Source organism: Spodoptera frugiperda, chromosome 21, assembly GCF_023101765.2.
Source record: "Spodoptera frugiperda isolate SF20-4 chromosome 21, AGI-APGP_CSIRO_Sfru_2.0, whole genome shotgun sequence".
Classification (NCBI taxonomy): domain Eukaryota; kingdom Metazoa; phylum Arthropoda; class Insecta; order Lepidoptera; family Noctuidae; genus Spodoptera; species Spodoptera frugiperda.
The window spans coordinates 6,622,027-6,640,470 of record NC_064232.1 but is presented as its reverse complement, the minus strand read 5'-3'; the positions used below and the strand labels follow the sequence as shown (position 1 = coordinate 6,640,470).

Below are 18,444 nucleotides of genomic sequence, written 5' to 3'. Positions count from 1 at the left end.
CCTATACCTATTCACCCTTCGATTTCTATTTATCCCCCATTTTACCGTAGTTAATTTATATTTTAAGTCTGTATAAGATGTACTGCTAAAATTCATTACATGATTATTTGCTGGTCAATCAAAATTAAAATGTATCTCCTTAAAATAAGCACTGATCAATAGAATTCATAAATAAAACGTCTATTAAAACCGATATGTGTTTTTTTCTTTGCATAGTTAACTACCTTTAACACTATAATAATATGTACTTTTTTTGAGGGGGCAAATCATGCAATGACTTCTCCCGCCTTGTATAAGTCGAGAGGGAGTGTCAGACTCTTACTGACGAAAAACCTCCCCATTCCTACTCCTGCTTTTCGAGCCGGAGCCCCGGTAACTCGCTAGGTAGTCCGCAGCTCCGGAAAATATAAACGTACTGACTCTATAAAAAGGTAGGTACTCCAGCTAGGTGGAGTGAGGGTAGCCACTGTTCTGCAATGGTTGAATGCGAAGAGCTGAAAATCGAGCGGTGGTGGAATATTGTAGTGGTTGTTTTTTATGGTATAAGCCGGCAAACGAACAGACGGATCACCTGATGGTAAGCAATCCCCGCCGCCTATGGATATCCGAAACATCAGAGGCGTTATAAGTGCGTTCTTTTGGCAGTTAGGAATTTAAGGATCGGTGGGGAATCAGTAATTGTGCCTCCGGTAACCTTACTCACAAAACGAAGCCAACGCAAGCGTTGTTTTACGTCGATTTTCTATGGTATCACTCCGGATGAACCGACCCAGCAGGTGCCGAAGCTTGGCGACCGCACACTTAATTGTGTCGCGTAGATCTATGTTCCGAGATAAGACGAGTTAAGGGTACTTTCCCACCAGAGATGTGCTATGCTACGTTGCTGTGGATGCGTTTGGCTTCCTTCCACCAATTTTTTACACATAGCTTAGCACTGGTGGAAACGTTTTTATATGGAAAGATGTGTGCTATAATGTGTGGCTTCCCTACTCTACCAATGTGTGACACTCTAAGGGATCTTTTGGTAGTTAATAAAACACAGAAATACTAAAAATAACACATTTATTACAGAAAAACACTTAACAAAATACTATTTTAATCAGTTCTTGTTAGCTCAAATAAGTTTGGAAAATATTCCTTTCTTTTCAAAAACAGCATTCATACATTAGCCTCATATACTAAGCCAAAATCAATGTGATATGTTTTAAAACAAACCATAAGTGTAGAACTATGTGTGTATAATAGAATATCTATACTAATACTAATACTAATACTAATAATATTATAAAGCTGAAGAGTTTGTTTGTTTGTTTGAACGCGTTAATCTCCGGAACTACGGGTCCGATTTGAATAATTCTTTTTGTGTTGGATAGCGCATTTATCGAGGAAGGTTATAGGCTATAAATCATCACGCTACGATCAATAGGAACCGAGCAGAGCGGGTGAAACCGCGCGGAAGTAGCTAGTATAATATATTTTTACTGACTGCCTCGTTGGTCGAGTGGTCGCAAGTGCGACTGCCGGACGGGTCGGGCAAAGTATTACTGGGCTTTTTTCGGATTTTCGAAAATTTCTCAGTAGTAGCACGGAGTTTGGAATTGTGCCCAGCATATGGCAATAGGCTCACGTCCTACATGGGGCTTACAACTAAAAACTCTTATAGTTTCGAGTCACAGAGGGACTCTTCATCATGAGCAGCGTGCGCGACGTCGCCGTATCTACGCACGTTGCTAATAAAACGGGTTTTTTAGTTAATTTAGTATGTCTCACGATAGTTATTATAAAAATTAAATTAAATTACAGAAAAGTGCGATTTGCTACGGACTCTGTAGTTAGTATACAAACATGTCACATCGATCTTGGACCTAAGTCGAGTACTAAATAGGAGTAACAATTACAAAAAACAGCTAAAAATTTTTCCTACATTAATTTATATTATTAAAAAGTTAGAAATTTAACTAAAGTTGTTAGTAGGTATCAAGAACCAGCTTGATTAGATTTTAAATTAAACTTATAAGCGACTAATGTCCGAATACTCAAACTTTATTAAATTTTAAGACATTCTCAAATGTAGTTCTGTTACTATCAATTCTTTATAAAATGACATAGATAGCACGATATTTAAGTACAACTTAAAATTTAGTAGCGTTTCAGTATTCGGGCGTAACTGACTCGGCAAACTTCGTACCGCCTCAAACATATTTTTATTTTTCTACTTCCACAAATAATTCAAGACCAAAATTTGCCGAATCAGTCGAGCCGTTCTCGAGTTTTAGCGAGACTAACGAACAGCAATTGATTTTTATATATAGAGATTGATTCTGATGATCTTACACTTATAGAAAAGTAAATACAAATTATATTTTTTTTATGAATAATGACTGAGAGAGTGACAGACTGTACACAGCTGTAACTACTGCGCGTAGCAAGCTGTGTGACATGTAGCGCGCTAGGGGAGTATGATATGATTTGGGTACTAAGTTGCAGATAAAATAGATTATAATTTATTGAAAGAGATTCGCTTTTCGCGACGTCCTACGTGAGCAATCTAGAAGCGAACGCGAAGCGACCCGGCGCGGCGCGAAAACAACAAACTCGCGAAATGTATTGACGTGTCCTACCGCACGTGGGTTACTGTGCGGCGCGGACGCGACCAATGGCTTGATATTGTCGCGCTGGACGCGATGCCGTCACGTTTTTGTTTATAATATTAGAAGCAGAAACAAAACGAAACGAATTCACATGTACGTAGGACATACCGCCGTCATACCGTATCGCGTTGAATTCGCGTGTCACTGCACCGCTTCACGTTTGCTACGAAATCGCTCACGTAGAACGTCGTGTTAGGAATATTACAGCTTGGGAGAGGCGTATTTGGGGTAGTGGACAGATTGTAGCTGATATGATGATTAATAATTCCAAAACCGAGTGTACTCAGTTTTAGAGATGTTTAAGGCACTATTTGAACAATTTCGTACACCTAGTAATATATTGGCACATTTACGGTTTTCATAGTTTACCTGACTTGTTTAGTTTTTAGTTTACTGACCAATGAACCGTTGTTTTACGTGGGTGAAGGGGGAAACTGCAATAATGGTATAATGACACTTACGACCTCTCTCGATGAATTTGGAAACTAGAGTTGTGCCGATTTATCACTATGTAGATTATGCACTTTTAAACACGTAAACCATATAAAGTCAATTTCGTATTTTTTGCAGATGTGCCAATATATTACTAGGTGGGCGATATAACTGTACTAAATATATATGAAGGGTTCTAGAAGTTGATATTCTGTCCCCCTGCGGTTCCAAACTGGTATTCCTCCTCGGTCTGCGTGGGCTGCGCGTTGGGATCGTCCTGCTCCGCAAAGTATGTGTCTAGGATGTGCAGGACTTTCTTGTAGATCTGAAATTACGAAATTAATATGTAATTACGATTGAAAAGGGAATGTTACGATGATTTGGACATGTAGAAAGGATGGATGAAAGCAGATTTAAGAAAGAAATAAAATATAAAAGGTGGCCCAATTACCCTCCTTCTCAATCCCCGATTCCCCAACAACCCTTAAATTCATCATCACCCTCCAAAAGGTCGGCAACGCAATGGTAACGAAACTTGTCTTTCAAGTGTCCATAAGCGACGGCGATTGCTTACCATCAGGGGATCCGACAGCTCGTTTTTCGACTTATTCCATAATAAAGGCGGATATGAATGGGGCCGTCGGTAGAGGGCGCCCTAGATGGATATGTAGAGACCAGATTGGCGATATATTAAAGAAAAAGGCAAAATTAAAAGTAGGTACCTTTAACCGACAAGCATGCACGAAAAGACTGGTAACTGTTTTATTTTTTTCACAATAACAAAACAACTAAATTTCATTAGCACACGCGAGTAAAGTTCCAAAATACCTATTAGTCTTCCGATAACGCGGACGCGGGCGTTTCGCTGCAAACAGCTAATCACGCGTGCGCGAAATTTAGTTGTTTTGTTATTGTGATAAAAATAAAACTAATGAGTATACAAAAAAGTATCTTTGGGAAAGTTGTTTGTAACCATGAGTACAATCACGTGTTTAAATATCGTTCACTAATTACCAGTCACCCTATATGAGTGTTAACACATACCTGTTCATTCTCATGTTGCTGTAGATTCTCGATTTGATCTAAAGTACCATTCTCTTCTAGCTTCAAGCAGAGAGCTTCAATTTGTCCGTATTTCACCGCCGCCTGCAAATTGATTATTATGATAAATGTTTATGTTATTGATGGGCTGTAAATACATAAACTGCTGAATTGATGTTGATGACTTGTCGTACAAAGATAAGTGACATAATTCTAAATGATTTCCTTGGTCGAGAAATAGGTGTGCTAAACTGATTGAACAAACAATATTCATTAGTGGTTAGCATATTCATTACGTATGAAAGTTACTGAGAATTGATGAAAAACTGCCAAGAATCGCGAAAAATGGCAAAATGTGTATATAAGACTGACTGACAACACACAGTCGAATTTACTGGACTTTAGAACCTGAAATTTGGCAATTATGTTCCTTAAGGAACTAACAGATGATTTTCCGAATTTTGACTGCTTCATTGGTCGAGTGGTCGCAAAGGATCTCAGGTCGGGCAAAGTAATACTGGGCTTTTGTCGGTTTTTGGAAATTTTCTCAGTGGTAATACATAGTTTGGAATTGTGCCCATATAGTGAAATGTGGGTGTACATTGTATAGCGGCATTACGTGCCGTAACGTACACCTCTGCCTACCCTGCAACGTAACCTCTTATATCTCATAAGAGGTTACGTTGCATATAATAAATAACATTAACAAACCTGCAGCAAATTAGTAAGTCCATCCAGCACTACGGATATGGCTCTATGGTCGGGAGCGTTGAGTAGCGCGCAGTAGGGCTCCAGGAACCCGACGGAGAGTAGTGCGTCGAGTTGCTCCGGAGTACCGCCGAGACACAGGTTCGTGATCGCCCACGCTGCTTCTTTGCGGCATCTAGAGTTGGAAGAAATTGAGTAAATATAGGTAAATTGCAAATAAGTGTAGGCCGACTCAACCAGAGTGATACCACGGCTGAGCAGTTACCCGACGTGAAACAACGCTTGGATAACTATGCTTCGGCAATTTCACGGCGTAACAGGAAATCAGCGTGAACCTACCCTTTAGTTGTTTCGCGGGTTGAGTTAATAACCTAATTCCCGCTTACCCCAATATCCCTAATACTCAAATCTCCAATCCCCGAATGTCGCCCAAAGAGGCTAACCACGCACTTATAACTGCTCTAGTGTTGCGTGAGCTCGTTTGCCGCCCCTTTTTTTTCCAGGGGGAAATATCATCCAATGACTTCTTTTGCCTAGGAGTTGGGTGAGGCGAGAGGGAGTGTGAGATTCTTACTGACTAAACACCACCCCGTTCCTACTCCCGCAGCCGGGTCGCGATAATCCGCTAGGTCGCCCGCAGTCCTAGATCCTTCCTATCAAATAAAAAAAAATTACCGGAGGCCCAATTACCTCCCTTCCCAATCTACCAATCCCCGAAAACCCTTTAATTCCTAACCCCCAAAAGGTCAGCAACGCACTTGTAACATCTTTAGTGTTAGTTGCGGCAGTAATTTCTTACCATCAGGTGATCCCTCTGTTCGTTTACCGGCTTATACCATAAAAAAACATCTCTACGCTTTAACCACTTACTTGATATCATCAATAGTAAGCACATATAGTAGATGCTCCAGTACCCCAGCCTGTATGGCCCGCTGTATCTGAGCCTGGGTGCCGGCTAGTATGTTGCTGACTGCCCAGGCCGCCTCCTTCATGAGTGAGGGTTTGTTGCAGCGGAGTAGGGTTATGATGTGGGTTAAGCAGCCTGCGTCTAGGCAGCGGTCTGTCTGTGGACGAGAAATAATGGAAATTACTGGTTATTTCTATGAACACCTGGTCTGCTCGGCTCCTTTGGTTTATAGCGTGATGTTTTTTAGCCTACAGCCTTCCTCGATACAAGATATAAATAATTATTCAAATCAATTCATTTAGAGATCAAAAGAGACTCATTTAGAGAGGTTTTTCAACTGTAACATGGAGTTAAAAATAGTGTCCAACATATATTATGGCAATAGGCTACATAGGACACATAACATAACTGATGAAAAGTGGGTCATGTCATTGTACAGAGGAGGACAGATCCGCCTGATCATTTTAAAATTTTATTGTTTGAACCCAGCATAAATATTAAGCGATACCGCATAAAGTGATAAAGTCGCAGGTTAGTGACGTAACATATGTAATTCCTTAGTCTGTGGTGCGCGTTTGAAGTTGTTTGGCTACCAGCGCCGGTATTGGCTTCGACTACCACCCCGCTTCATTCATCAATGCAAGGTCATAGGTCTGTGCTAGAGAGCAGATATCATCCGGTGCAAGCAAACATTAACTTAGTCAACATCAGGTCACACGCATGTGACCACCATTGTACATGTGCCCCTGTGTGTCACCCTTCCAGGATTAGAAAGCGTAATGGTATTCGTCAATGTCCCATGTCATGTAATAGGGGGTGAGCCGATTGCCATACACTGGATACAATTCCAGACTCCGTGCTCCTACTATAGGAATTTTCGAACCCGAGACCTCCTTACACAGCAGTCGCTATTTACTCCAGAACGCACGAACCGATTTTCACGGTTTTGCATTCCTTGAAAAGGTCTCGGGCCCCGTGAGGTTTATAGCAAAGAAAAATTAGGGAAAAATTAAAGAAAAAGCAAGGAATCAGGGAAAATCATTGTTTGACGAAACGGAACTCGACTAGGTTTGCTATACTAATATTATAAAACTGAAGAGTTTGTTTCTTTGTTTGTTTGTTTGAACGCGCTAATCTCAGGAACTACTGGTCCGAATTGAATAATTATTTTTGTATTGGATAGTTCATTTATCGAGGAAGGCTATAGGCTATAAAACATCACACCATGACCAATAGGTGCCGAGCAGATTTTTGGTGAAACTTGCTACCGTAAGCATGCTAGTCTGATAGAAAGAACCTCTCCAGACATTGTGAAACAAGTCCTGTATATTATTAGAACTTATAACGGGATATTTACCATGTTTATTCATTTTAGCGAGTTTCCGATATTTCGAAACGAAAGTATTTCTAAAATGAATAAACATGGTAAATATCCCTTTATAAGTTCTAATAATAGTGTTAGTGACCTTGTCAGTTTAAAAACTTATAAGTCCTGTATATGTGCACCTCTGTGTAACCCTTCTAAGATTAGAAAGCGATATGATATTTACCTGTTCATCAGACCCAGTAAGCATGTTTCCAATAGCTCTGAGCGCGGGCGTCCTGACGGCAGCTGAATTATGGTTCAGTAACGATATGACGCGGGGAAGCAGGTTCGGCGTCACTTGTACTGATTCTATGCGCTCGTTCGGACCGTCTGTGAGGTAGGAGAGAGCCCAGCATGCGTCCGCTGGAATGAAGTCAAAGTCAAAGCATTTATTTCAATTAATCCTAAATTAGGCACTTTTGAAACGTCAAATTGAATTGACCGTCAGTCTGTCTGTCAGTGAAGCTAGGCGCTCGTTCCAAAGTGTTGCTTCGAATGGAGAAGAACGAGCAATAAACTCCATCGTTACTCTTTTCAAAAAATGTTTTTTACAATATCTCTGATACATTATTTGATCATTTACCTATTGTATATATATGTAGGAACAATGTAAAGACAATACGACAAACAAAGAAAGGAGATTTCAGGATATTGAAAATACAGTAGGTATGTTAACTAACAGAGGGCGTTCCTGTTAACACGCAACAGTATAGCATTCATACATGCTTAAAAAAATATTACCATTTAAAAACAAAACAGTTTTGATTCTTTTAAATATGTATTAAAACATTCACCAAAGCTTTTAAATCGATACGTAAAAGAAACACTCTTTGCACGCGTTATGGAAGGAAGGCAACATTGCAATTTATTGCTTATTTTTCTATGCTGATATTTTTATTTTAATCTATTAATGATATAGATTATTACGAGTTTAAAGGAATGCCCTTTGTTAGTTAACATACTGTATGAAAGGTAGTACAATCCAATTTTAAGTGTGGGAGAGTCATGCTCGGCAAATGATACCACGGTCGAGCAGGAAACAGATGTGAAACAACGCTTGCGTTGTGTTTCATTGTGTGAATGAGGTTACCGGAGGCCCAATTACCTTCCCTTCCTTCCCAAACCCCGATTCCCCCGATCAACCCTTAAAACCCCCAATGGCGGGCAATGCACTTGTAACGCCTCTGGTGTTTCAAGTGTCCATGGGCGGCAGCGATTGCTTACCATCAGGTGATCCGTCTGCTCGTTTATCGGCTTATACTATAATAAAATATAAAGCTATATTTACCTAAGACATCTTGGTCGGGAATCTCCAAGAGATCAGCTATGTACGGCAGAGCGGGAGACACGTATTCGAACTTTACTAGCGGGTTCTTGTTCCTGAAAAGGAAATGTATTTTTTTTATCACTAAACATATTCAGTCCAAAATCATATAAGTATAAAGGTTGGCAGATAACTTGGCAAGATTTTGTTATCATTTTTTTCAAGAAAATTACTTTATTAACTAAAAATACGCGGACGCGGACGTTCAATAGTCAGCGCAACGTCGCCGCGTCTGCGCACGATGCTTGTGAGGATCAATCCCTGTGCGATTGGCGGAACTTTACTGGCTTTAATAAACTAAAGTATCTGATTTTATTTAAGGAAAATGTTTACAATACAATACTTGTCGCCTATCTCCCATGGGGTAGGCAGAGACTATGAAGACAATTTTCTTTTATTTATTAGGTACATATAGCAAACCCGGCGAACTCTTTTTTCGGCGATTTTCACAGATTTCGTGCGATTCTATTGAAATTTTGTCGAGTGGTTCGAATTCCGGGTCGGGCAAAGTAGTGCTGGGCTTTTTCGGTTTTTAGAAAATTTCTAAGTAGTAGCACGACGTCTGGAATTGTGCCCGGTATATGGCAATAGACTCACCTCCTATTACATGGGACTTATAACACAAATAGTGAAAAGTGGGTGTACATTGTATAGCGGCATTACGTGCCTTAATGTGCACCTCTGCCTACCCCTTCGAGGATAAAATGCGTGACGTTGTGTGTGTGTGTGTGTTTAATATGAAATCAATGAAGAATGAAGTCAAATATCCATCACACATAAAATTTAAATATTATACTTCAAAATTACCTGCAGAAATTACTATAAGTCCAAACAGCAGTCCTGAGCTGACTAGCGGGAGTGGTACAAGTCATGAGTGGTAGCAGCACAGCCAGGGCTCCGTGAGCCAGCACGGAGTCCCGGGTCTGCGGCCCGTCGCCCGCAATGTTGCCGAGAGCCCACGCACTCTGCTCGCCTACTGAACCGCCGCGAGCTAGTAAGGCTACTAGCTTTGGGATTGCACCGCCCTGAGAAAGAAAGATTGTTGTGGTATAAGCTGGTAAACGAGCAGATGGGTCAGCTGATGGTAAGCAATTGGTGCCGCCCATGGATATTCGAAACACCAGAGGCGTTACAAGTCGTTGCCGGTTTTTTTGAGCGTTAGGAATTTATGGGTTGTTGTTCGGGATTCGGGGATTGGGGTGGGGGTAATTGGGTCTTAGTCTTAGTTAGTAACTTCACTCACACAACGAAAGCGTTGTTTCACGTCGGTTTTCAGTGAGACTTTGATGTTACTCCGGCCGAGCCAACCCATTCGTTAATTTTATAGATAAAACAGCATAATTTTTTAAAATTAAAAACGACGGCTCGAAAGTACCTACCCATATTAATAATATGGGTAGGTACTTTCGAGCTGTCCAGTCAAAGCGCCGAACGCACAATCGTTTTGTATTTCGTTAGACGTAAAGCAAATTCGTACTAAGGGTACAGGTGAGGTATATTCATTTATTATCTTCAATACATCTACATTGGAGACACACATACATCACCCAGTAACTAACTGGATTAAATAAGACACACTGAGGAATATTTTAAAGAACAGCTTACTTACTTATCAAATCTAAATAAGAATATCTCAAGTTATAGTTTACACTTCTGCCTACCCCATTTAAACAATAAAAATGCATAATATAAATGAACTTACATCAACAACAGCCATGGTGTGTTCGTGAGTCCCAGATGCGATGTTGGTTAGTGCCCATGCTGCTTCGAACTGGAGGTCTGAGCTGAAATACATAATATCAAATGAATTAGTCAAGGGTGTCTTCAAGTCCCGAGTGAGGAGGTTGCTCTTAGGAACACGTGTACATCGTTAGCCACAGTTATCGCTCAATCCACCAGACTTTTATTATCTCCAAGCGCCATCCTATTTAGTCAAGTGCCTATGGAATTTGATAGGGTTATTTTTCTAAATGTTAAGACTCACTACTTAGATTTTATCGACAAAAGTCGGGGGTGCGTTTACAAACATACGAAATCCCCATACACATGACACCCATGGCCCATTTTAATATTTTTTTTATTTTTTTGATCACACAAAGGTTGTATGCGTCCGTAGAAACAAAAAAAAAACGACAAACGGTAGCTAATACACCTTGCGCTAACTAATTCAGTTACTTTTTTCATATGTTTGATAATGGTTTGGTGAGAAAAAAAAATCATTTGTGAATTATTTTTACCGAAAAAATCACTATTCTTCAATATTTTCAATTAGAGGTTCAACCCCCCATATTATTTTTTTTGTCGATAAAATTAGGTGTAGTACTCAGCCTTAACGGGTTAGAAGTCACATTGTATACGCCTATATGCCTATCACATTGTATAATATGGTTCAGGAGTTGGAAGAAACACAGTACAGTGGGAAGATTCCCGAATCCTCAGACCTGTATTATCCCCAAGGTAAATTAAACAAGCGCCTAGGATACCAGGTTACAAAGGGACGCCGTGAGACGCGCAAAATCGGATGTCTCGAGTGGCGACCGGGCCAAAAAAACTTTCAAAAGGCGCCTAGCTTTCTGGGGATAAAAGACTAGGGAGTGTGGGATTTTTATCTCCCTAAAACTACCCTGGTGACCACCCTCAACACCTGTAAGGGGCACCGGGACCTCTAGTAGACGATAGACGAGGACGACGAATAGACGGAGACCCCACGATGCGACGCCTGTTACTGCACATCCTTGGAAGACGTGCGTCTCCCTTCAGCCTTTGTGTACAAGTTGCACGGCAACTAGTGACCACTGTGCTACCGTCTTCCCTGAAGCCACCTAGAGTCCCCACTCTATGCACCCGTGGCCCCAAATAGCAGCGTGGCGTGTAGCATGAGGTACTTGCCTAGGGCTCTCTTTATGTTTAATCGGCCTCTGATATACTACACCCACGGGAAGACTAGAGGTAATAATAAACGCACTACAAACCTTCCCAGAAGGTCACTCACCAGTCATCTCGCTCCAGAGCCTGGATCAACGGTCCGATGACTCCGGCGGCTACCATGGTGGAGATGGGCGGGTTCTGTTCCTTGGACAGCGTGCGACGAGCTGCGCGCGCCGCCGCCGTCATCGTTGGTAAGTCGTTGGAGCGAAGACCTGGTGGGGAGATGGTGATTAGAAATTTCTGGAACACTTTCTTTTTAACTAAAAATTCACGGTTTACTCTTGTACATTAATGGAGAAAAGCTCTACTAGTTTCGTCATTAGAGGGACTATGTTCTTACTTAACCAGTAGGTTACGCGTCGCCAGCAAGCGTTTGCGCAACCTGCTCATGATTGAAGATACCCTGTGACTCGAAACTAGTAGAGGTTTTCTCCATATAGCCTATAACCTTCATTTTTAAATTAATTTAGTTAATTTAGTATGTCTCACGATAGTTATTATAAAAATTTTATTTCTTAATCGTTAACTGGCTACTTCCGTGCGGTTTCTTTTAAAAAGCTCTGCTCGGCTCCTTTTTATCGTAGCGTGATGTTGTACAGTATATTGCCTTCCTCGATAAATGTACTATTCAACACAAAAATAATTATTCCAACCAGACCAGTAGTTCTGGATATTAGAACTTTCAAACAAACAAACTCTTCAGCTTTATATAGGGTGACTGGTAATTAGTGAACGATATTTAAACACGTGATTGTACTCATGATCACAAACAACTTTCCCAAAGAAACTTTTTTTGTATACTCATTAGTTTTATTTTTATCACAATAACAAACAACTATATTTCGCGGGCGCTGGCTTTCGCATGATCAGCTGTGAGCAGCGAGGCGCCCGCGACCGCGTTATAGGACTAGTAGATATTTTGGAACTTTACACTACTTTACGCAAGACTGACTTGGGTGATAGGATACTTTTTATCCTACAGGAACATAGGTCATGCCGCTGGCAGAAGCTATACAATAGTAATCCTTACCTTGAACAATCTCCGAAGTGGTGTACACCTTGACTTCCTCTTCCTGAACCTCATCTCCAGCTTCCGGGGAGAGAGCCCTTCTCTTGAGGAGCTGTTCATCTCTGGCTTGTTTACGGAGAGCCACGCTGAGCTCAGCTCGTTTGCGGCGGAGATCCTGGTAGATAGAGATGATTGAGTTAAGTGCTGGTGAGAATTGTGTCATGGATTGGGGATTCCTTAATTTATAGCAGGGGTGGCCAACTTATATGTACTCGCGATCGACTTTTTATACAAAATATTTATGTGTACACATATTTTAGTACCAAAAATTTTGATTTTTTTTCGTTTCTGGTCCGCGATCAGTCAAAAATTCTCTAGGGATCAACCGGTCTATCGCGATCGACGTGTTGGTCACCCCTGATTTATAGGGTTCTCAAAGTCAGTCAGTTAAAATAAAGGTTGATGTTCCATGAATAACATTAAAACAAAAATGAATAAAAATTTTAAACTATAAATAAATTGTAGTGTTTTTCACTTGAGCATTCTGTTTAAAGTCACCCTGTAAAGTTGACATGCTAATTTAGTACATCAATGAGTTGATATATCATCACACTAGACTACCAATTAAGACTTATAGATATTAATTAAATTAAATTAAAAGCTAGTTTTGTTATAATAATCACTTATGTTAATCTGTACTAGCAACTGACTTGATGCTTATTGTGTCATTATGTATGTTGCCGTGCCTTAACTGGGTTTCATGTTGAAACTAATCTGTTATTGTAATACCTACATATGTATGCAATAAATGGTTTGATTTGATTTGATGCCAAGCAACTTATTTCCACCAAAACTACAAGTTGTGTGAGACTCATTCAGCTTCTCATTATATTGTGAACTGATTGAAAAAGAGTAACCTATGGAGTTTCTTGCTCGATCTTCTCCATAGGAATCTACACTTTGGAACGAGTAAATAGCTTACTCAGTTTTTTTTTTATGGCAGAAAATTCATGTAATGTCTAATCCCACTTTGGGTGAAGCGAGAGTGAGTAAGTATCAGACTCCTACTGACTAAAACCCACCCTGTTCCTATTTCTGTTTTGTATCCAGAGCCCCAGTAACTCGCAGATCAACATCAGATTATCACACTAATATTATAAATGTGAAAGTCTGTTTGGATATTTTTCACATAAGCACACTTGTATTTTTTTTGTGAGGGGGGAATTGTCATCTGATGACTTCTCCCATCTTGGGCGAGGCAAGAGGGTGTGTCAGATTCTTACTGATTAAAACCCACCCCAATCCTACTCCTGCTTTTTGAGCCAAAGCCCCGGTAAACCCGCTAGCTAAAACACAGCAGTTAATCACACTAAAACTACTGAACGGCTTTTGATGGTATACAAACTGGGTAAGAGGTGACATGGGTGATAGGATAGTTTTTACCTCATGAGAACGCGAGCGAAGCCGTTGGCAGAAACAAGTTATTCCAATTAGCAAGTAAGGGTGTGATTTTTCTCATTATTCATGAGATTTCTATAAAATTCATAGTTTAAGTGAATAAATTTACAATTATCATGAAATTTATTATACTAATAAGATTAATTCGCAAATACTAAGCTCATTATTACCCTCTAATTAATATTTAAAAATTAGAATTAGATCGAACAAAGAATTAGACGGTAGAGGATAGTTGAGTCATAATTTTAAGCTAAAACAATATCTAATCGAATATTTTACTCAATCTTAATACATTATTACAGCTTTTCATAAATTAAATGCATATTCTAAATTAAAATATAACAAAAGAAATGTCGATGGTGTTTTTTTGTCGAACACATGATTTTGATTTTTCGAATACAATTTAAAAACTTACAGTTGTCCCTTGGCCAGCATTTTTGTACGCCGACAAACGTGATGAGTTTCTCTCAGACATTATTAATCGTGATTATTTAACAAATTAAACAAAATGAACAACAAAATATATTTCTCGTGTGAGTAACAAAATGGAAACTTTTCAAAAAAATCAACGGCAACGGACGAAAATCAAATTTGATTTGGTTTGACATAAAGTTTCATGGGTTTCCAGTCTAAAAATTACAATATGTGTAAATTATAGGTAGGGATTTTAATTTTAATTTATCCTACTTATTTTTATTTATTTCATTTTTACAATAAACTAAAATATTATGTTTTGGTTATACACATTCCACAATAACAGTTTAGTTTTGATAAAAGTGTTTGTTTAATTTATGTATTTTTTAACTGGCAACTGTATTTTTAAGAAATCTTCTTTTATTTTCTTAATGTTGGTGTAATAAATATTCGTTTCCGAAAAAAAATAATCGGTTTGCATTTTGTAATCGAATAAAATGTATTTTCGGTTTCTATTTGTCAAATTGTCAATGTCAAAATACGATTTGATTTTGACATTTCAGTGGCTTCAGTTTCGTGATGCCGAAATCAATCTATGAATAGCAGACCTACATGTTTTAGAAATCATGTTATAATTATGTAATCAAACATTTAGGTATATCAAGTACCTAATTTTCATCTAATAATTATCACAAGCAGTTCAATCGAATGCCTAACCTTCATTATGTTTGACCAAATCAATCTTCAAGGCTGATTTTCAAACCAATAATTTATAGTCATCATAAATTAATGTAAATGCTAATAGCATTGCATAGCATTGTAATTAAAATCAGGAGTACAACGGCATGTGCTCAATGCATTTTAACATCGTACAAAAATAAAACAACAATAGTCAATTAAAATTTATAAACGCGATGCACACATTTAGTAAACAAGCGTTCAACAAAAAATGAATTTACAGCTCAAACGTAACTCAATTACGAAGTCAGACAAAGAGTCGACTCTATTATTAATCAAACTGCATTGCGACTGCTTTCGCATCGTATTAATGCAGTCGAGATGAACATCCAAAAAAACAGTACTGAATAAAATAAGAAGAAGTAGGAGGCGCTCGTACGACAGATATTGAGTAGTGGGATGGGCCTAGCATGCGCAAAGACGTATTACTTAAAAAATATCCCGCTTTCCATCGTAATTAATCTATCTATCAGCCGACACTTTCATCGTGCGACCTCATATACGAAACGATCGTAAATTAACGTTATTAAAACAAGTTTACAAGCGTTCATGAACGTGTAATTACGCAAAACGTTACGCCGCTGGGCGTGACATCACAAATCAGTCCGGTCGGGCCGAAGACAACACGTCTATAACCCGTCCTTGTCGCTCGTTCATGCTAGACAGAGAAAGCAACAGCAGGCAGGCCGGTGCTGATCGTATTCCGTCGAGGGTGTCGCCATTTTCGTTTTGACGAATATTGACAGCACGGCAGACAGACAGTGGCGCGGTCGTCGACGCAGCGTCTACCGGATTATTTTTATTTTGATAGTGAATCATTTAACGACCAGACTACGTTCTCTGACTCGTTACGCGTCGGTTTGCAATAAAAACTCTATTTACTACAACAGTGACGAGTGATAGACGTTTAGTTGACGAATTTTGGTGCTAACCTCTTCATTCTTTTTTTTCCTCCCGTCAGTGTTTTTGAGAACTGCAAGGCTGATCGATATGTGCAAGATTTACCACAGATGACTCTGCGTTACTCAACCTCGTGTTGATTTCTTCTGGTAAGTCGCTTTGAATGTTATTCTTATGGAGTATTGGAGTCGATAATCGTCCGCGTTCGATAAAATAGACTTCATTGGACGCATAATCGGATTCATACACAATATTATTCGGCATAAACTTAATATTTACAGCGTGAAATGACAGTCGCCCTTTGTTGCGGTAGCTCCAGTTTGTTTACGAACTGTCAGGGGCAGTACACGGCCTAAGATATATTGCCTGGGTTGGCGACTATGCGTGGGCTTTGCGCGCAAGCGAAAACCAACTCTACCGCAAACGGAATAAGGTCGAGAGTGTCGTAATTTGTAGGACGATAACGGCCCGTAGAATTAATTTATCACACGCCGCGCTTGACAAGTTGAAAACATAAATTCGACCTTGGCGCTCCACGTGGTTTGCAAGCTTTGTGCTTTCTTCTTTGTTTGACATTTGACATTGATATCGATTTTTTTATCGATTATTTTTTTCTTGCGTACAGTTGGCAGAAGTGTATCCGTGTGAAAATGTCAAAAAGTGAAAGTTATCAATGGCGTTTCGATTTTCGAAAATTAGTTTCTTGATTTTTGTTAAAATTTTAAGTTAATTGTGTGGTGTTAAAGTGAAAATTTAAACAATAATTGCCGGTGGTTGGTGAGTAAAACAACAAATTACTTATCATCTTTATAAATACGTAATATTTATCGTTTCGTAATTATTACCGGATGTTTTGATAAAGTGAGAAGATTATATAAAATATCTCCAATAATCTGCTTATTTATATTATTTTCCGATAATCTTTTGTTTCAAAATTTGACACAAGTTAACAAACATGATTTATGAAATAGTGCATTTAACACTCCTTATTAATCATACTAATTATTAAAATAAATAAATTAACTAACGGTCGGCTCGGCTTCTTTCGGATGTAATTCTTTGACTTTCCTAATGATTTGACATTTTTTTTCAATTTATTCAATCCTTGTTCTGTTTACAACAAACACAACAAAAAAGCATTTATCCAATTTCATGTAGCCATTTAAGAGTTAAGTGCAAACAAATGAAGATTCATTTTTATATAAAATTTTAATACCTTTTTAAAATGAATCCATTCATGTCTTGAATAGTGAACTTAATGATAATTAGATTTGCTACTTTTTCAAGAGGTGTTTTAACTTTTTCCTGCCCAAATCCCAAGTGACTTGTGGTCGGCACAAGTTTTTATATAAAAGAAGCAATTATAACATAAAAGAGAAAGGAGTTTGTGATGTTATGATATCTGATAGGATGGAAGGCAGGAAGAATGGAACAAAAAAATTTATGGAATAAGCTAGTAAACACGCAGATGGATCATCTGATAGTAAGCAATTGCTGTCGCCCATGGACACCCGATACACCAGAGGCATTACAAGTGCGTTGCTGGCCTTTTGGGAGTAACACATCCATAGCACATATCTTTCCATATAAAAAACACATCTTAGTTGAACCCGTTTCCAGCAGTGCTAAGCTATGTGTAATTGTGTACCAATGAATATGATTGGTGGAAGCCAAACGCTTGCACAGCGACATGGCATAGCACATCTTTGGTGGAAAAGCACTCTAATCATCAATCAATGAATGATTGGACTAAAAATCAGTTAATCTATTCTGTAACTTTCCATTCGAAAGATTGAAATGAACTCGATCGCAGTTCGCCTCTCATTGGTTGAGAGAATAATATCAACCAATGCTGGGCGAGGATGCAATCTGAATTCTCTTTTAATAGCTAACTACAATTGGGGTTGTAAAGTTTTTATATTAAATAATTATTGAGATTATATTGGATGTAGACGGACATATAGCAACCAGATTGACAATATATTAAAAAAGGGCTAAATTAAAAGTACCTTTAACCGACGAGCATGCATGAAAAGACTGTTGATGAAGCAAAAGAAGTGTGTAAGAACCGTAGCAATTGGCGTTCCATTGTCTCTGCCTACCCCCATGGGAGAGAGGCGTGAGCTTATGTATGTATATTGGATTGATATTGCAGTGACATTGAGATTGGTTTCAAGACTTACTCTTGACACACAGGTCTTTTTCCAGGATCTCTTTAATGCCTTATAAGTGATGAATAATAGGTATGCTCTTAGGGCACACCTCGATGAACACTTTAGGGGAAAAACAGATAAATTATTATTGAAATACCAAATATTTTTTGGCTTTACTGATCGATAATCCGACAAATCTTTTATCTTAAACCTAAAAAATAAGATTATCCCCTTATCTTTCAAAATTAAGCCTTTTAATCTGAAGGATTTGCAGTATAGTTAAGTCTAATTTTGAAAGAAATAGGTATGTGTTTGTTGCACTACAAGTTACAACTCCTAAATTGGTGAACAGATTTTGATACATTTTGGTGTAGAGATAGATAAAACTTTCGGAGACCGTTATAGGTTTTTGAGG

At 38.8% G+C, this 18,444-nt stretch overlaps 3 protein-coding genes across 3 annotated transcripts in view; 1 reads left to right on the top strand and 2 right to left on the bottom strand.

Annotated features, from left to right (window-relative positions):
* Positions 1-18,444, bottom strand: part of LOC118280249 (scavenger receptor class B member 1) — a 271,827-nt gene that overhangs the window by 65,164 nt on the left and 188,219 nt on the right. The window lies entirely within an intron of this gene.
* LOC118280503 (importin subunit alpha-1) lies at positions 1,046-14,426 on the bottom strand. Its single transcript, XM_050701936.1, has 11 exons — positions 14,240-14,426; positions 12,388-12,541; positions 11,422-11,569; positions 10,132-10,213; positions 9,237-9,454; positions 8,394-8,485; positions 7,290-7,468; positions 5,703-5,896; positions 4,836-5,007; positions 4,128-4,229; positions 1,046-3,408 (listed from the first exon to the last, which is right to left on the bottom strand). Exons 1-11 carry the CDS (start codon positions 14,297-14,299, stop codon positions 3,280-3,282), a joined length of 1,530 nt encoding a protein of 509 aa, XP_050557893.1. The 5' UTR covers positions 14,300-14,426; the 3' UTR covers positions 1,046-3,279.
* Positions 15,578-18,444, top strand: part of LOC118280247 (homeobox protein PKNOX2) — a 49,832-nt gene continuing 46,965 nt past the window's right edge. The window contains exon 1 of the mRNA XM_050701986.1: positions 15,578-16,025. The gene's annotated coding sequence lies outside the window, so the exon portion shown is untranslated. The remainder of the gene's footprint in view (positions 16,026-18,444) is intronic.

Excerpts from the sequence above, each read along its gene's own strand:
- LOC118280503 (XM_050701936.1), bottom strand. The coding sequence starts at position 14,299 with ATGTCTGAGAGAAACTCATCACGTTTGTCGGCGTACAAAAATGCTGGC. Across the intron at positions 9,455-10,131 it reads ACACCATGGCTGTTGTTGAT|GGCGGTGCAATCCCAAAGCT; the intron begins GTAAGTTCATTT and ends TTTCTTTCTCAG. Across the intron at positions 7,469-8,393 it reads TCCCGACCAAGATGTCTTAG|CGGACGCATGCTGGGCTCTC; the intron begins GTAAATATAGCT and ends ACTTCATTCCAG.